General features: G+C 44.1%; 1 protein-coding gene across 6 annotated transcripts in view; it reads right to left on the reverse strand.

Moving 5' to 3' along the window:
- Nucleotides 1-17598, reverse strand: part of ntrk3a (neurotrophic tyrosine kinase, receptor, type 3a) — a 95687-nt gene that overhangs the window by 34447 nt on the left and 43642 nt on the right. For all 6 annotated transcript variants that reach the window (XR_014277896.1, XM_082541295.1, XM_082541297.1 and 3 more), the window contains 3 exons: nt 16766-16920; nt 6295-6437; nt 978-1119 (listed from right to left, as the gene is read on the reverse strand). Coding sequence is in view for 5 of the 6 variants with exons in the window: in XM_082541295.1 (XP_082397421.1) it covers nt 978-1119; nt 6295-6437; nt 16766-16920 (440 nt within the window). In the remaining variant the exon portion in view is untranslated. The remainder of the gene's footprint in view (nt 1-977; nt 1120-6294; nt 6438-16765; nt 16921-17598) is intronic.

The raw sequence follows: 17598 nt of genomic DNA on the forward strand, positions 1-17598 counted from the left end.
GTTGGGACCACATCTAAGGAGGCAGTGAAATCCTTTTAGAGTGCCCACTGACCCAGAGCAGCATCTACTGTAGCTGTGGGTCTGAGATTAAATAGGATTACTCTACTATTTCCCAAATCTTTTTTTTTTTTATCAGTACTGGTTCTGAAAATTTAAAAAGAATCGAGCTTGGTTTGAAAACATAAATTCCGCCAGTTACATGGTTGGTGTAAACAGCTGCATTAAGAATAGTTGAGTCTGAAAACTAGTTTTAACACATAAAATATGTCCACTGATTTTACATGTCTGTTGTGCATAGGCCTTTATTGCTATAATATTCTTGCAGCCGCTTCAGTCCTTTACAATCCAAGGCCTACCCTACAATCTCAAACACAGCTGCAACATATTAGTCACTGTGTGACATTATTTAGCCCTCTGCATATACAGTACCCTTGGCTGCAATAAACCTTAAATACCACTAGTATGCACTCAAAGAAGACAACTGATACCACAGTAATTTCTCCCTGCAATATTCTAAGATTTGCACAAACATTAACCTAAGTACAAAGAAGCCGCTATCTAATAACGCTAATATATTATATACTACTATATACTAATACTTATAAATATTGATTCAAGACAATTACAAAATTTGGCAGCTAAAATAGAACTAAAACAAAAATAGATGTAAAGTCAAAATTTTAACAATGAATTTGTCAGCTCCCATCTTTAACTAGTTATTACTATTATTAATCTCTTCCACAGTATTTCAGTCACTTAACTGCCTCATAGAAATCTCAAAGACAATCTCGTAAAGTAAAGCTAGAGTTTTAATTTATGAGTGCATCTTACTAAGATTTATATATTTAAAAGAAGAGAGCTTAAAATGGATACAGTAGCCAACTCACATTTCCACAACTATTTATAATGCTACTTTTCACAGTTTTTATGGAGTGCAGTTTTGTGTATAACGTTGTGTCTGTGGTGTATCTACTTACAGTGAACAGTTAGCTGAACTGAAGCGTTGGTCATGCCCACTATGTTGGTGGCAGTGCATACTAATAGGAAGTTGTTGTCATCTCTGCTTACATTGACCAAGGTTATGTTGATGGAGTGAATAGTATTGTCGTAGACTCTAGCCTGGAGGGACAACAAGATAAAATAAACAAGCATAAGCAACAAAAATATGGTCCAATAGAAACATTGATTGTTTAGAGGATGTCATGGTCCTGGGCCATGTTGGCCCAGCATTCTCAGTTTTCATGCGTCTTGTATTTTTCTTTATTTATGCCTTGGTTCCCAGGTTGTCCTGTTAAAATGTTCCTTATTTGATTACCCCCTGTGTGCCCCTCTGTGTATCTGTGAGCCCTCATTTCCCCTCCTTGTGTTTCATTCAATGTTTTCCCCAGCCCGTTATGTCTGTTCTCTCTCTCCCCTCCTGTCTGCACCTCTGTGCACTTCCTGTTTCACTTTGTCAGTCTCCCATCAGTGTTGTTTACTCCTGCCGTGTCTTGTTATAATTATCAGTGTCACCTGTGTTCCCCGTGTGCTCCTACTTCCCTCGTTAACCCTCTGAGTATTTATGTCCGCGTCTCCCTCAGTTCAGTGTCGCGTTCTCCCTCATGACTGTGTGCCCCTCCGTGTGTTTCCTCGTGAGTCAGTTCCTTTATGACTCCCCAGTTTAGTTTCATATTATTTTGTATCGCCTTAACTTCCATCAGCAATAAAGCTGTACTTTGAGTTCAGTCCTGTTCTCCCGTGAGTTTGCGCTTGGGTCCTCATCCTGCCTGCACACAGCCTAAATATGACAGAGGAAACAATTAATGAACTATACTCAGCAAGACCAATCGAAGAGAAACAGTCTCAGCGGTTAGTTATACTTTTATTTATGAAGAAATTCATCGCTAGTTTAAAAACACACAGCTCAACAGAGTTCTTAATCTGAAGAAAGAAACTTGGTCTTGTTCCAGTTTTCCTCTATCAGTGACGAGTAGTAAGATGTCTTTTCTTTACTAAGGTTTTTTTTTTTTTTTTTTTTTTTTTTTTATTAAACTTAGAGTAACAAAACATTTTTAATAAATATCTACTAAATTACGGAAACACTTTCGAGCTACTGGGTTATCTGTTTTAAGGAGTGCGTTTGAGAATTATACTACAACTCAAACCAAGAGCACAAGTTTTGGAGTGTAGCTGCACTAAATAAATGGAAAAATTGCAATACTAAGCTGAGCACCAGATGCAATGTCCTGGAGACGCTGCTCCTACCTGAGATGCCACCTTTCCCTCCGGCGCAGCTGACTCCCATCAGCAATTAAGGGTATTTAAGCCCAGAGCAGGGTGAGCTCTGGGCCAGAGTGCCATTTTGTGTGGGTACAGCTAGTGAGCTGAGTGTTTGCGGTGGTTTCCAGCTAGTGAGCTGTGTAGTGTGTTGTCCAGCTAGTGAGCTGCGCAGGGACAGTCCTATCTTGACTTCGCCAGGGAGAAGGCGAGGCTCTTTGATAGGTGGTGTGCGGAAAGCCAGGTTAATGATGTGGGGTCCATACGTGAGCTTATGCTGGTGGAGGATTTTAAAAACTCTGTTCCTAAGTCTGTGGCCCTTTAAGTGAACAGAGGGTTACAACTCTACAGCAAGCTGCCACCCTGGCAGATGAGTTTAAGCTGATTCATACAGCAAGTGCGGTAGGACAGGATATCCCTCTGCACTATAGCGCAGCCTGGACAGGTAAAAGTGGGCCAGCTAAGAAGGAAAATGCAGTTATGGTGTTAAGACCTAGGCCCAAACTGTGTTTTTTCTGTCACAAGCCTGGCCATGTGGTTGCCAATTGTGTCAAACTGGCACTCAAACAGAAAGCCCACTCAACACAAAAGGGGCCTGTTTTGAGAAAAGTCAGTCGTGGCTCTCAAACTGACAAGCTTGCCAGGCCTACAGAAAGGCTAAACCTGGAGCACAATTGCTCGGTAGCACCCCGTAATCGGTGTACGAGGCCAACTAACCCTGAGCTGCCGCTGGTTGATCCTTTCTCCGGTTCATGTTCAAAACCACCCTTCAGATCTGCACCCCTTGCTAACATAAATTTGACAAACCATGGGTTTGCATTTATGGGAGGGGGTGTTACGGCCCTAGCAGGGCCTCTCTCTCTCCTGAGGGTGCCTGTGTGGGCGTGTCCCACTACCTCCTACCTGAGATGCCACCTTTCCCTCCGGCGCAGCTGACTCCCATCAGCAATTAAGGGTATTTAAGCCCAGAGCAGGGTGAGCTCTGGGCCAGAGTGCCATTTTGTGTGGGTACAGCTAGTGAGCTGAGTGTTTGCGGTGTTGTCCAGCTAGTGAGCTGTGTAGTGTGTTGTCCAGCTAGTGAGCTGCGCTTTCCTTTTGACTTTTTGCTTTATTTGACCAACGCCTGAGTTTTGTTTGTGTTTTGTTGGTGTTTTATGGTGATAACGGCTTGTCCGTCTCTTTTAGTTGACTGACTTCAATAAAACTGTTTAGTTTAAACTGTTTCGCCTCCTTGACTCCTTTTTCTGACCCGGTCACTTTTGTTACTTCCCCCTCACCGCCTAGACCCCCCCCCCCCCCGGGGAACGTAACAGTGGTCTACAAAAAATTTGTTCAGTGCCTTCTTGGAGAGACTGCACAGTAGGTCTGCTGCCATCGACCAGCGAGCCAACACACATGTATATTAAAATCTCTAACAATGAGAACACAATCATAGTTGGGCATAATCCCAGCTACAGTGGGGCAAAAAAGTATTTAGTCAGCCACCGATTGTGCAAGTTCCCCCACTTAAAATGATGACAGAGGTCAGTAATTTGCACCAGAGGTACACTTCAACTGTGAGAGACAGAATGTGAAAAGAAAATCCATGAATCCACATGGTAGGATTTGTAAAGAATTTATTCATAAATTAGGGTGGAAAATAAGTATTTGGTCACCCCAAACAAGGAAAATCTCTGGCTCTCACAGACCTGTAAAGTCTTCTGTAAGAAGCTTTTCTGTCCCCCACTCGTTACCTGTATGAATGGCACCTGTTTGAACTCATCATCTGTATAAAAGACACCTGTCCACAGCCTCAAACAGTCAGACTCCAAACTCCGCCATGGCCAAGACCAAAGAGCTTTCGAAGGACACCAGGAAAAGTATTGTAGACCTGCACCAGACTGGGAAGAGTGAATCTACAATAGGCAAGCAGCTTGGTGTGAAAAAATCAACTGTGGGAGCAATCATCAGAAAATGGAAGACATACAAGACCACTGATAATCTCCCTCGATCTGGGGCTCCACGCAAGATCTCATCCCGTGGGGTCTAAATGATCATGAGAACGGTGAGCAAAGATCCCAGAACCACACGGGGGGACCTGGTGAATGACCTGCAGAGAGCTGGGACCAAAGTAACAAAGGTCACCATCAGTAACACACTACAACGGCAGGGAATCAAATCCCGCAGTGCCAGACGTGTTCCGCTGCTGAAGCCAGTGCATGTCCAGGCCCGTCTGAAGTTTGCCAGAGAGCACATGGATGATACAGCAGAGGATTGGGAGAATGTCATGTGGTCAGATGAAACCAAAGTAGAACTTTTTGGTATAAACTCAACTCGTCGTGTTTGGAGGAAGAAGAATACTGAGTTGCATCCCAAGAACACCATACCTACTGTGAAGCATGGGGGTGGAAACATCATGCTATGGGGCTGTTTTTCTGCCAAGGGGACAGGACGACTGATCAGTGTTAAGGACAGAATGAATGGGGCCATGTATCGTGAGATTTTGAGCCAAAACCTCCTTCCATCAGTGAAAACTTTGAAGATGAAACGAGGCTGGGTCTTCCAACATGACAATGATCCAAAACACACCGCCCGGGCAACAAAGGAGTGGCTCCGTAAGAAGCATTTGAAAGTCCTGGAGTGGCCTAGACAGTCTCCAGACCTCAACCCCATAGAAAATCTGTGGCGGGAGTTGAAAGTCCGTGTTGCTCGGCGACAGCCCCAAAACATCACTGCTCTCGAGAAGATCTGCATGGAGGAATGGGCCAAAATACCAGCTACTGTGTGTGCAAACCTGGTAAAGACCTATAGTAAACGTTTGACCTCTGTTATTGCCAACAAAGGTTATGTTACAAAGTACTGAGTTGTATTTTATTGACCAAATACTTATTTTCCACCCTGATTTACGAATAAATTCTTTACAAATCCTACCATGTGGATTCATGGATTTTTTTTTTTCACATTCTGTCTCTCACAGTTGAAGTGTACCTCTGGTGCAAATTACTGACCTCTGTCATCATTTTAGGTGGGGGAACTTGCACAATCGGTGGCTGACTAAATACTTTTTTGCCCCACTGTACAAAAAAAAAAAAAATCAGGGAAGTTGTTTATGAAGTTCTTATTGTATTTCAGGCAGCTGCAGATGACAGCACAGAAAACTGGGTTAGTGCGACTTATTTGAAATGAGGTAAAGTCGAAGCTGGAGAATGAAGATTGTAGAAACCATTGCTTCCATTTGTAATCCTTTTTGTATTAATATACAGTATAGTCGCCAGAATTACTGAGCATAAAATCTGCTCGGACCAGGGTCTACCACCCTCGGCTGACAGGTTGGTAGAACAGCTGAAGACTAACAAAGAGGTGAGGCAGTTTTTGGGGGCTTGCTGGCTATGACGGCGGGTTCGTTCTCAACTTCACAGAGCTGACCAGCCCCCCAAAAGGGTGCCCCGAGTCTGGTTCGGTAGACGGGGCAGTGTTAGGTGGCATATGTGTTGGTGAAGAAGGCTCTCTGTGGGGAACCCTTGCTCTAAACCCCTGATTCTATTGATTATGGTAAATTTAAAAGTTGTCAAAAATGGTCATTAAAAAAGGAGGGTTTTTTTGGTATATGATCAGTTTTTATGTCCTATCCCAGGACAAGATCAGAATGCGATTAAACTCGTGAGTAAGCTTATTTTAATTTTGAGGACAGCCTGTTGACTCAAATATTAAATTAAAAGTAGTCTTGAGGCAGTTATTTCAAGCTTCTACGTGATTGTTAAAATCAACTCCCATAAAAAACAGGCAAGTGATTGAGCTACAACAATTAGTTGTTGCAGCTTTGTTAATTAACCCCTTCATATCAGTAGCTAAAGCTAACTTTTAAAATAAATCCAAAGAGTACAGTGGTCTCTTTCTAGTAATAATTATGTCAATAAATGATACCAAGAAGACATAGAAAAGCTATTTATGAAGGAACGTCCTGCTGCCATTTGGTATCAATTTACGGAATGCCGTCATTTCAAGCCTAGGATTAGTCCGTTCTCTGTGAAGTTGTGAATTTGTGCATGCCCTCCCTACCTCTTGTGCATTGATGGAGTGCAAGCCAGTGACAGGCCAATCCACTTCAGGTAATGGTGAACCAGAGCCATTACAGATTGCCGTTACTTGATCACCTTCGACAACTGTGAGGTTGCTGTGGCTGACGCTGATATCTGGTAGGTCTGAGAAGGGAATACAGAGAAGGAGAAAGAGAAAAATATGTTATCCTATGTTCCTCCTTCTTAAAGTATGTATTCACCAAAGTTGTTTCCATCCTTTTCACAAAACCCACCATCATCTGAACAATCTCTCCGTAACACCATACCTACCTAATACCTCCTCATCACCTCTGTTCCCTTCAGCTACAGGTCTATTAAAGTCTGCTCTAATCACTGCTCTCTCCACCCTGGGTATGCTCTACCACTGAGATTCAAACTGAAACTGATCTGATACCACCCCAAAGAGATTTTTTTTTTTTTTAAATGTTTGAAAATGGCTAAAATTTCCAACTGTGTTAGGTTTCAAGTTCACCAAGTTGTCACTGTGGATGTCCAGGTACTTGCCCCACCATATCAGCACCTTGTCCCAGCACAGACACAGGCCATGCAGCCATCCTCTTCCTGCTGAAATGACCACTAGATCACTAGGTTGTCTAGCGCTGTTCACATTCAGAAGCAGATGATTACTCCAAGAACACTTCACAAAATCGTTCACATGTGCTTGATCCACCTCCTACTGTACTGCTCATCACTAATACACTGTTCAAAAAACTTTGTAAAAACATCAGATATTAATGAGGAAAAAACCCTGCTGGATATCTACAGTAATATCGACTGATAATGTGTTAGGAACAAAAGGATGTCACATCATTGGTTGGAAATGAAAATGATCAACCTACATTGGGCTGAATTCAAGTACGCAACAAATTCCTTCTGACTCTCTCTCCTGACTTCGAGAAAGAAATTCATGCCTTAATTCCATCCAGGTTTGATTACTGCAACAGCCTTTATTTTGGAATCAGTCAGGTCTTCTTTTCTTTGCAACTAATTTTGAAGGGGGCTCCTCCTGACATGTGCATGCAAATAGAGTAAGACCATATTTCCGATTTTTTGACTTCTTTAGACTGACCTCCAGTACATTTTAGAATTTTTTGTCATTTTAAGTCTTTAAATAGATTAGCACGCCCTCACCTTTCCAAAATTTTAACAATGCACGTGGGCCTGATCTCTGATAACAACGAGACGGCCTACCTGAAGGAGATTAGGAATCTGGAGAACTGGTGCCAGAGGAACAACCTCCTTCTAAACGTCAGTAAGACAAAGGAGCTGATAGTGGACTTCAGCACTAAGCAGGAGAGGAACTACCAGACCCCCGTCATCAACGAGTGCCCAGTGGAGAGAGTGGACAGCTTCAAATACCTCGGAGTTCACATCACGCAGGACCTGTCATGGTCCTGTCACATCAACACTGTGGTGAAAAAGGCCCGACAGCGTCTCTACCACCTCAGACGCTTGAGAGACTTCCAACTGCCCTCCAAGGTGCTCAGGAACTTTTACTCGTGCACCATAGAGAGCATCCTGGCGGGAAACATCTTAACCTGGTTCGGGAACAGCACCATGCAGGACAGACGAGCTCTAGAGAGGGTTGTGCGGTCAGCTGAGCGCACCATCCGCTCCGAGCTCCCTGACCTGCACTCAATCTACAGCAGGCGGTGCTGGACCAAGGCCAGGAAGATCGTGAAGGACCTCAGCCATCCCAACAACAGACTGTTCTCTCTGTTGAGGTCAGGAAAGCGATTCCGCTCCCTGAAGACCAACACAGAGAGACTGAGGAGGAGCTTCTTCCCGCAGGCGATACGGTCTCTCAATCACACCACCACACAGTACTGACCCACACATACAGTTCTTACACACACACTGGACTTTCTGGACTTTGGTTTTGCACAACACTGGTCACTATATTCTTCATTTCCGGTTAATACTTGTACAGCTGCTGTTATTGTGTATATATTTATTTATATTTAGATTTCTTCATACATTCTTATATAGTTCTATATTGTGTATTTTGTTGTACAGTTATTTTATTTTCAACTTTAATTTATATATTTTATCTTATTCTTCCCAGTTAAATTTACCCTTCATTCTAATTTGTGTTGTACAGTTATTTCATTTTTAACCTTAATTTATATTTTATTCCTTCCTAGTTAAATTTACCCTTTTTAATTTTTCATATTTATTTCCTATCTTATTCATAGCCTTTTCCTTTTTTGTTTTCTTTAGGTCACGAGCAGTTGTCCAAGCATTTCACTACATATCGTACTGTGTATGACTGTGTACGTGACAAATAAAAATTTGAATTTGAATTTGAATTTAATAGAACTTTAGGGTCAGCTGATCAGATTCTTCTGGTTTTCCAAAAGCAGACTAAAGCATAGAAAAGATCAGGCCATTGCTGTAGCTGCACCTAAAATTTGCAACAGTCTGCTTCTTTAAATTAGGAACTCACCAACACTTAATACCTTTAAACACTTGAAGACCTATCTTTACACCCATATCTTTACGCCCTTGTGTTTAAATGTGACACTATGTTTTTTTTCTTGTCTGTCTTAAGTTTTTTTCTGCATTTTCCTGCTCTGTTTTATTCCTTTTATTTATACAACACTTTTGTTAACCCTTTTTGTTTTTAAATTTTGATTATAAATAAATTGACCTAGCTCAGTGTGGACCAGGGCATCACTAAGATCCAGGACAGATGGAACCTGGTGGGATTGGATGGACTGAAACATAATGTCCCAAAGGGGTTCTATTGGATTTATGTCAGGCAAGCGTGGGCCCAGTCAATGGTATCAATTCCTTCATCCTTGAGCAATTTCCAGCATATTCTCATCTCACACCTAATGGCAGTGAGGATGCCGTTGCCAAGCATGTAGAGGTCTGTGTGTCCCTCCTATTCCTACCATCACTGACCCACCATCAAACCAGTCATGCTGAACAACATTACCGTCAGCATAATGCTCTCCACAGCTTCTCCAGACCCTTTCACATCTGTCACATGTGCTCAGGGTTCAACTGCTCTCATCTGCACACAATGCCAGAGGTGAAGCTGCCAATTCTGGTACTGGGTGACTGTGGCTCAGGGGGTTGGGAATTGCATCTGTAACCGGAAGGTCGCCGGTTCGATCCCTGGGCTCTCTGTCCTGGTCGTTTTGTCCTTGGGCAAGACACTTTACCCTACCGCCTACTGATGTTGGCCAGAGGGGCCGATGGCGCGATATGGCAGCCTCGCTTCTGTCAGTCTGCCCCAGGGCAGCTGTGGCTACAACTGTAGCTGCCTCCACCAGTGTATGAATGTGAGAGTGAACATGGCGGCGCGTGCACACGCAGCGGCTTCTCTCTCTCCCGAACAAACTACTTTTTCGTGTTTTTCGTCCTGTAAGTTGCAGTGTTTTTGTAAGTCTTTGTCGCGTCTATCTGTGTGCAAGCGAGGATATGCCCGAACACTTCTTCTCGACATCGGCAGAAACAAACTTTTTAAGTTAAACTCTGTGGACACCGAGAAGCTGAAAGATCTGGGTCTGCTCCGAAGGCCTACTCAATCACCGACCCCCACTCCCGCACTTCGCCCACAATGGATGCGCCTCAAGCGGTGTGAGAGGAAGCAGAAGAGGGGTAAGCGCGGTGGCATCCGAGCTAGGCTAGCGGCTAGCCCACACAAACCCGCCATCCCCTCTATCGTTCTGGCCAACGTACGCTCGCTAGAAAATAAACTGGACGACATCCGACTGCTACGTTCATCTCAAAGGAATGTAAAGGACTGCTGTGCTTTTGTGTTCACGGAAACATGGCTCAGCGACAGTGTCCCGGACCGCGCCATTCAGCTCGACCAGCTAACATGCTACCGTGCTGACAGAGTCATCGTCGCGGGAGGTAAGACCCGCGGGGGAGGACTTTGTGTTTACATCAACGATGCCTGGTGTCGCGATGCTGTTGCGGTCTGCAAACACTGCTCACCAGTGCTGGAGTTAATGGTTATTAAGTGCCGGCCATTCTATCTACCGAGGGAATATACAGCCATACTCCTGTGCGCTGTGTACATCCCTCCCTCCTCCAATGTCAACAACAGGAATGAGGCACTGAATGAACTGTACCAGCACATCAGTGAGCAGCAGACAGCCCATCCTGATGCTTTTCTCATCCTGGCTGGGGATTTCAATCATGCAGACTTAAAGTGCGTGTTTCCAAAAATACAACAACACATAGACTTTCCAACAAGGGGAAATAACACACTGGACTTTGTTTACACCACCCAGAGAGGAGCTTACAAAGCTTTTCCCCTCCCCCACCTCGGCGCCTCAGACCATATCACTGTCATGCTAATGCCTGCTTACAGACCGCTCGTTAAAGTGACCAAACCGGTTCGTAAGCGGATACAAGTGTGGCCAGAGGGGTCTTCAGAGGCTCTACAGGACTGCTTCAATACTACAGACTGGAACATGTTTAAGCAGGCTGCCACCTATAACAACACCACTGACCTCCAGGAGTACGCAGAGACTGTTACTGCCTACATCAACAAGTGTATTGAGGATGTAACAGTCACGAAAACCATAACTGTCCGGGCCAATCAAAAACCATGGATGACAGGAGAGGTCTACAGGCTGCTGAAAGCTCGGAATGTTGCCTTCAGAGTTGGAGACGAGGCAAGCCTGAGGACAGCTAGGGCCAACCTTTCCCGTGGCATCAGAGAGGCTAAGAGACAGTACTCCAGGAAAATATCTCATCACTTCAAAGACAGCAGAGACTCACGGAGCCTGTGGCGGGGCATTCAGACCATCACAGATTACAAGCCCCCACCACAGACTTGTGACAGTACTATCCCCCTGCTGAACGAGCTGAACACTTTCTTTGCTCGCTTTGAAGTCCGTAACAGCACCACTGCACAGAAGACCCCACCCCCTCCTGGTGACCAGGTGATGACTCTGTCACCGGACAGCGTGAGGAGATCCCTCAGCAGGATCAATGCACATAAAGCTCCGGGTCCTGACAACATTCCTGGTTGTGCACTGAGAGACTGTGCAGTGGAACTCACTGATGTCTTCACAGACATCTTCAACATATCACTCATCCAGGCTGTCGTCCCCACATGTTTTAAAGCCACCACAATCATTCCGGTTCCAAAAAAGTCATCTCCCTCCTGCTTTAATGACTACCGTCCTGTTGCACTTACTCCCATCCTGATGAAGTGCTTCGAACGACTAGTCATGCAACACATCAAGACTGTCCTGCCCCCCTCCCTGGATCCCTTCCAGTTTGCCTATCGGCCCAACCGCTCAACCGATGATGCCATCTCCACTGCACTCCACTCGGCACTCACACACCTGGACAAAAATGACTCATATGTTCGAATGCTGTTCATAGATTTCAGTTCAGCATTCAACACCATAATCCCCCAACAGCTCATTCAAAAACTGGTCCAGCTGGGGCTCAACACCTCACTGTGCAACTGGCTGTTGGATTTCCTCACCGGAAGACCTCAAGCAGTACGGGTTGGCAGTAATACATCCAGCACCATCATTTTAAACACGGGGGCCCCGCAGGGATGTGTGCTGAGCCCCCTCCTCTTCACTCTGCTGACCCATGACTGCACCCCATCATACAGCTCCAACCTCTTCATCAAGTTTGCGGACGACACAACGGTGGTGGGTCTCATTAGCAACAGGGATGAGACCGACTACAGAAGTGAGGTGAGACGCCTGGCCACATGGTGTGCTGACAACAATCTCTCTCTGAATGTGGAGAAGACGAAGGAGATTGTTGTGGACTTCAGGAGAATGCACACCCAACATGCTCCTCTGACCATTGACGGAGCGTCTGTGGAGAGAGTGAGCAGCACCAAGTTCTTGGGTGTGCACATCACAGAGGATCTCTCCTGGACGTACAACACCACAGCACTGGCCAAGAAATCACAGCAGCGTCTCTTCTTTCTCCGCAAACTAAGAAGAGCAGGAACACCAGCCCCCATCATGTACACTTTCTACAGAGGCACCATCGAGAGCATCCTGTCGAGCTGCATCACTGTGTGGTTTGGAGCCTGCAATGCGTCCTGTCATAGAACCCTCCAACGCATAGTGAGAGCTGCAGAGAGGATCATTGGTGTCTCTCTCCCCTCCCTCCAGGACATTTACAGCACCCGTCTCACTAAAAAAGCCCTTTGCATAGCGGCTGATCCCACACACCCAATGCAAAGCTTCTTCAAGCTGCTGCCGTCGGGGAGGAGACTGCGGAGTCTCCAGGCCAGGACCAGCAGGCTGAAGGACAGCTTCATCCATCAGGCTGTCAGGAAGCTTAACTCCCTCCCGATTCTGCCCCCTCTCCCCTCTCTCCTCCACGGTCTCACTGAACTCTGTCACACACACACAAACACACACACTCTCTGACTCACTCACTGGCCTGCACCAGTTACCAGTCACTTTGTGGAGCATTGGACTGCCATTACCTCATAAGACTTTGTTGTTACACTTTCTCTTACCATACATTACCAAATCTCCATTTGCACTATTTGCCTATTTGCACTACTCTGCCTGGTTTACACTCAATGTCACTTACCCATTATATTGTATATTATATAGCTTTCTTGTTATATGTAAAATTGTATTTATTTAAATTTTTACTTTTTAATTATTTTACTTGCATTTTTTAATCACTTTTATATTTAAATATATTTAAATGTTCATTTGCTATTTATCTAGGGAGTGAAGAGTAACGCAATTTCTATTCTCCGTATGTCCTGTACATGTGGCAGAATCGACAAATAAAGTTGACTTTGACTTTGACTTTGACTTGATAGTGGTATTGTAAAGCGCTTTGGGTGCCTTGAAAAGCGCTATATAAATCCAATCCATTATTATTATTATTATTATTATTATTACTCAATGGCAAACGCTCATTGGGCTTCATGGTGCCAGGCAGTCAGGACAGGGCCCACTAGGGGATGTTGGGCCCTGAGGCCACCCTCCTAATTCTGTTTCTGATAGTTTGGTCAAAGATATTCACATCAGTTGCTTGATGGAGGTAATTTTGTAGCTCTGGCAGTGCTCATCCTGTTCCTCCTTGCACAAAGCAGCAGGTATTGGTCCTACTGATTGGTTAAGGGCCTTCTACGTCCTTGTCCAGCTCTCCTAGGGTCCTAGCATTTCCTTTGCCTCACCCTTTGGTCATGCTGCATTCTCCTCAGTTCTTCTCTGTGCCCGAACCTGAAGATGTTGGATTTAACCCTTTAATTAAGTAGTTCCTTTTGGTCACTAGCAATGCAAGGCTTATTGTTCATTTTGTTAGTCTGTGATGCAGCAAGGGAAACTGTTAATGTCTCCTCCATGCAGATTATAAAGTACTTTCCAGGCTCCAGACTCAAAGCAGACCTGCAGTGTCTTCACAGCCTCATGAACAACTCTTGTAGATACAATGTGTTGTTAAGCAAGAGGAACATACCTTGGTGTCAGCAGGACTACATTGTGGTCAGATGGTCAGAAGAGGGATTGCAGTGACAACAATAAAAACCCCAGAATTCAGGGCTGGCAGGCATTTTACCGAGGAAAGAGTGATGTTACATGCTGCATCTTCATCAGCTGATGGTTCAATGTAAACAACACCAACAATAACCGATAAGAAGTACTATGAATGCAGTCTAACACCGTCCAGATCAATATCTGGCCCACATAGTAACATGTCCAGGATTGTACCATTTTTCAGTCACTAATGCTGTCATCTGGGATGTGTGAGTTCAGCCATGTTTAGATGATGCACAACATACTAAACTCACAGTAGTCCCTCTGTGTCATAATCAGCCCTCTTTAATCTATCCTATGCTCAAGGAACTCACATTCCCCATGATGTTAGCTGGAATGGACAGGTTACATCTCTTATTTTCGAATCACTTAGCTTTACCCATGCAAGCCCATTGTCTCCTCCGGAAGAGACAGATTATTCTCCTTAGAATACCAGGTCTTGCTCACCAGTGTTAAAAAAAAACCTAAATTAAAGAAAAAAAGCCCAATGAGAAAAAAAATGTGTTTAAGTAGCAAAGTCATAAACACAAGGGCTACTGCAACAGCTTGCATCTCAACACAGCACCATGGTAATATGAATACAGAGAGACGGAACAAAGAAGAACAAAGAGATACACATTCTTAGACGATTGTGTTTTGCTTGATTACTTTAGTAAGAGTGTGCCTGTGTGTGTACAAAGGGGGGGGGGGAAAGAACAGCTATCTGCTGGAGCTGCAGGTCCAGTCAGTGGCAGGTGCCTTCTTCTTTGATCTTTGAACCAACAGGTAACTGATAACTGAACATATAAGAATAATTTAACCAACTAGCATTTCTAGTATACAGTATATGGTGTATGTTTGTGTGTGTGTAAAAAACATTTCTGCCAACATTTCTATTATTATTATTACTATTATTATTATTATTATTATTATTATTATCTTTTAATAACAATAAAAACAACAACAATCATCATCATCATCATCATCATCCTCAAGCTAGTGACTTTTATCCATTTTTGTTTAAAGGTGCTGTGTTCAGTTTTTCTCTCTGCTGATTTTATGAGGTTGACAGGGATACCTCAGTAGCATCGACAGACTTAAGCTGTGCAAACACTGTGCGATTTTTTCAGTCGCGTTATTCAGCTCCTGCTCAAACTGTATGATTGACTTGCAGGGGTTAGAAGTTCGTAGGTCACGATGCAGAGTCTCACACTATAAAGCCCGAGGCTCTGATGCGACCTGAGTGCTCACACTGTGCGTCCATAACATGAAGGTTATAGCAGAAAATCTGTCGCTCGCTCTCCCTCTCTCTTCCTCTCTGTCTTTCACTCACACAGACACGCACACCACCACCATCAACCTTGCTAAATTGCTAATAAAAAACTATGAACAGGCAGCTGTGATTGAGCAGCAATGTCCATCCAATTATTTTCACGGTTGTTGTAGTCGTGATAATTTTGTGAGGCCGACAAGATTTCAAACAGGTTTGATTTTCTTATGACCAAACGATTGATGATCGGGAGCTGGACGTGAGGTGTTAATCGCTTCTCGTTACTCATGTATACTACATGATGCACGACACACGATGAAGTCGGTCGCACGACTGAAAAATCGGCTCAAAATGGGCCAAAAATCACATAGCGTATGCCCAGCATTACTGAAAGAAAGACAAATGCTCTGACCATCATTTTACTGGCTGCATCTTGATGGATGCTCAATCATCCAGGTAAGTAAATCTCCAATAGCTGATTCTGTTCATATCACATCAAATTCACCAGGGAGGATATGAAAAGTGGCAGGTTAGCCTTCTTAGACTGTGAGATTTCCATCAGCAATGGGGGACATCTAAAAGCTGATGTGTACCGTAAACCTACGCATACGGATCTGTATTTAAGGTTTGACTCTCATCATCCACTGGAGCATAAACTGGGTGTCATCAGGACGCTACAACACAGAGCGAACACCATCACCACAGACACAGCGGCCAGGGAAGCAGAAGAACAGCACCTCAAGAAGGCCCTGAGTAAATGTGGTTATTCCAGCTGGACTTTTGTCAAAGCTGGGAAGGCGCCAAAAGCAAGCTCCAGCCGATCCAGGAGAAAAGGACAACCACTGCTTAAGCGAAAACCTGTAGTGATTCCGTACGTGTCAGAGCAGTTGAGACACATTTTTTTCTAAACACCAGGTCTCTGTGGCTTTTAAACACCAATACACGCTGCGCCAAAAATGGGTCCACCCCAAGGATCGGGTCCCCCGACACAAACAGAGTAACATAGTGTACGCTGTTAAATGCCAGGAGGATTGTCAGGATTTATACATCGGGGAAACAAAACAACCTCTGGCAAAGTGGATGGCACAACACAGAAGAGCCACCTCGTCAGGCCAGGACTCTGCAGTCTATTCACACCTACAGGCCCGTGGACACTCTTTCAATGATGAGGATGTACACAGCTTGGACAGGGAGGAACGCTGGTTTGAGTGCGGAGTCAAGGAGGCCATTTACATGAAAAGGGAAAGACCATCTCTGAATCGAGGAGAGCGCCTAAGGGTACATCTTTCGCCATCTTACAATGCTGTGATTGCAGCCATTCCCCAACTCTTGGTGAATGGTACTCATACCCATTGATCAATGGTCTTTGATCAGTGGGTTTTAGTCAGTGGTTGTTGATCAACGGTCATGAGAATTTGCATAATTAAGATTAAGGAACTGACCTCCCAGCCCATTGTTCCTTCAGTGGGCTGGTTTCAGTCATTGTGCAAATGTACTGTTTATAAGATGAAACCTGCAGTCAGCTGGGACTGAAGAAGTCACTTGGATGAGTGACGAAACATTTCTCCTACAAAACGCTACATCCAGATGAACAGAATCAACTACTGGAGATTTACTGGCTGCAATTAAATGGAATCAGCAGTCAGAATACCATGGTTAATGTGTATATTTAGAGTATAAATATAACCACACAAGCTTACCACAACTGCTGATGTTCATATCTTGAAGCAATATTCTCCTGTAGCTGTCAGCACAGTATAACTGCTGGCTGCTAAGACCTGCCTCTCCTCTCTGTTGCCATAGCTGCAGCCAGCGAATCTCACAGCCACAGGTGAACACCACATCCTCCAAATGCCTGAAAAGAGAAGAGCACTGACAGAATTAGCAATGCTCTAAATCTCATACTCACCTTTAGACTCACTGCCAGCGGAACAAGAACGTTTGTCATTTTCAAAACTTTTTAAGAAGGTTCTGATTAGATGTTAGTTCTATAGAACCAGCATCTAATCAAGAAGTGCAATGTTCCATGAGGTGACTTGCTCCCCAGCGGGCCTAAGCCGAACACACTCCAGTTTGGAAGTCCTGGAATCCATGGCAACAAAGACTGGTGTAACAGTGAACATTAATGGGTCTATTTGGGTCTATTTCCTTTGAACTGTGCATTTTCAGGCTGGTGAAATGAATCAGCCAAGTAATTATATTAAAATAAATTAATCAGCTCGTATTTAAGATATTTTTAGAAACTTCTGGCATAAATTTAGAGAAAGACAACCATACTGGAATCTTACCAACATCAGCACAAATCAGCTAGCTGGTATATAATGATGTGCTACGTGATCGCTAGCGACACAACTATGTTAGCACAACTTTTTTCTACTCGATGAAAGTTAATGTGAAGTAGGGCTGCACGATTTTGCATAAAATGAGAATCACGATTTTTTGGCTTAGAATTGAGATCACGATTCTCTCACGATTTTCTTTTCCAGTATAAATATTTATTGCACTTATTAACTGCACATCAACTTCGTAACAG

This window comes from Aulonocara stuartgranti (genome assembly GCF_965226115.1).
Source record: "Aulonocara stuartgranti genome assembly, chromosome: 7".
Taxonomy (NCBI): Eukaryota; Metazoa; Chordata; class Actinopteri; order Cichliformes; family Cichlidae; genus Aulonocara; species Aulonocara stuartgranti.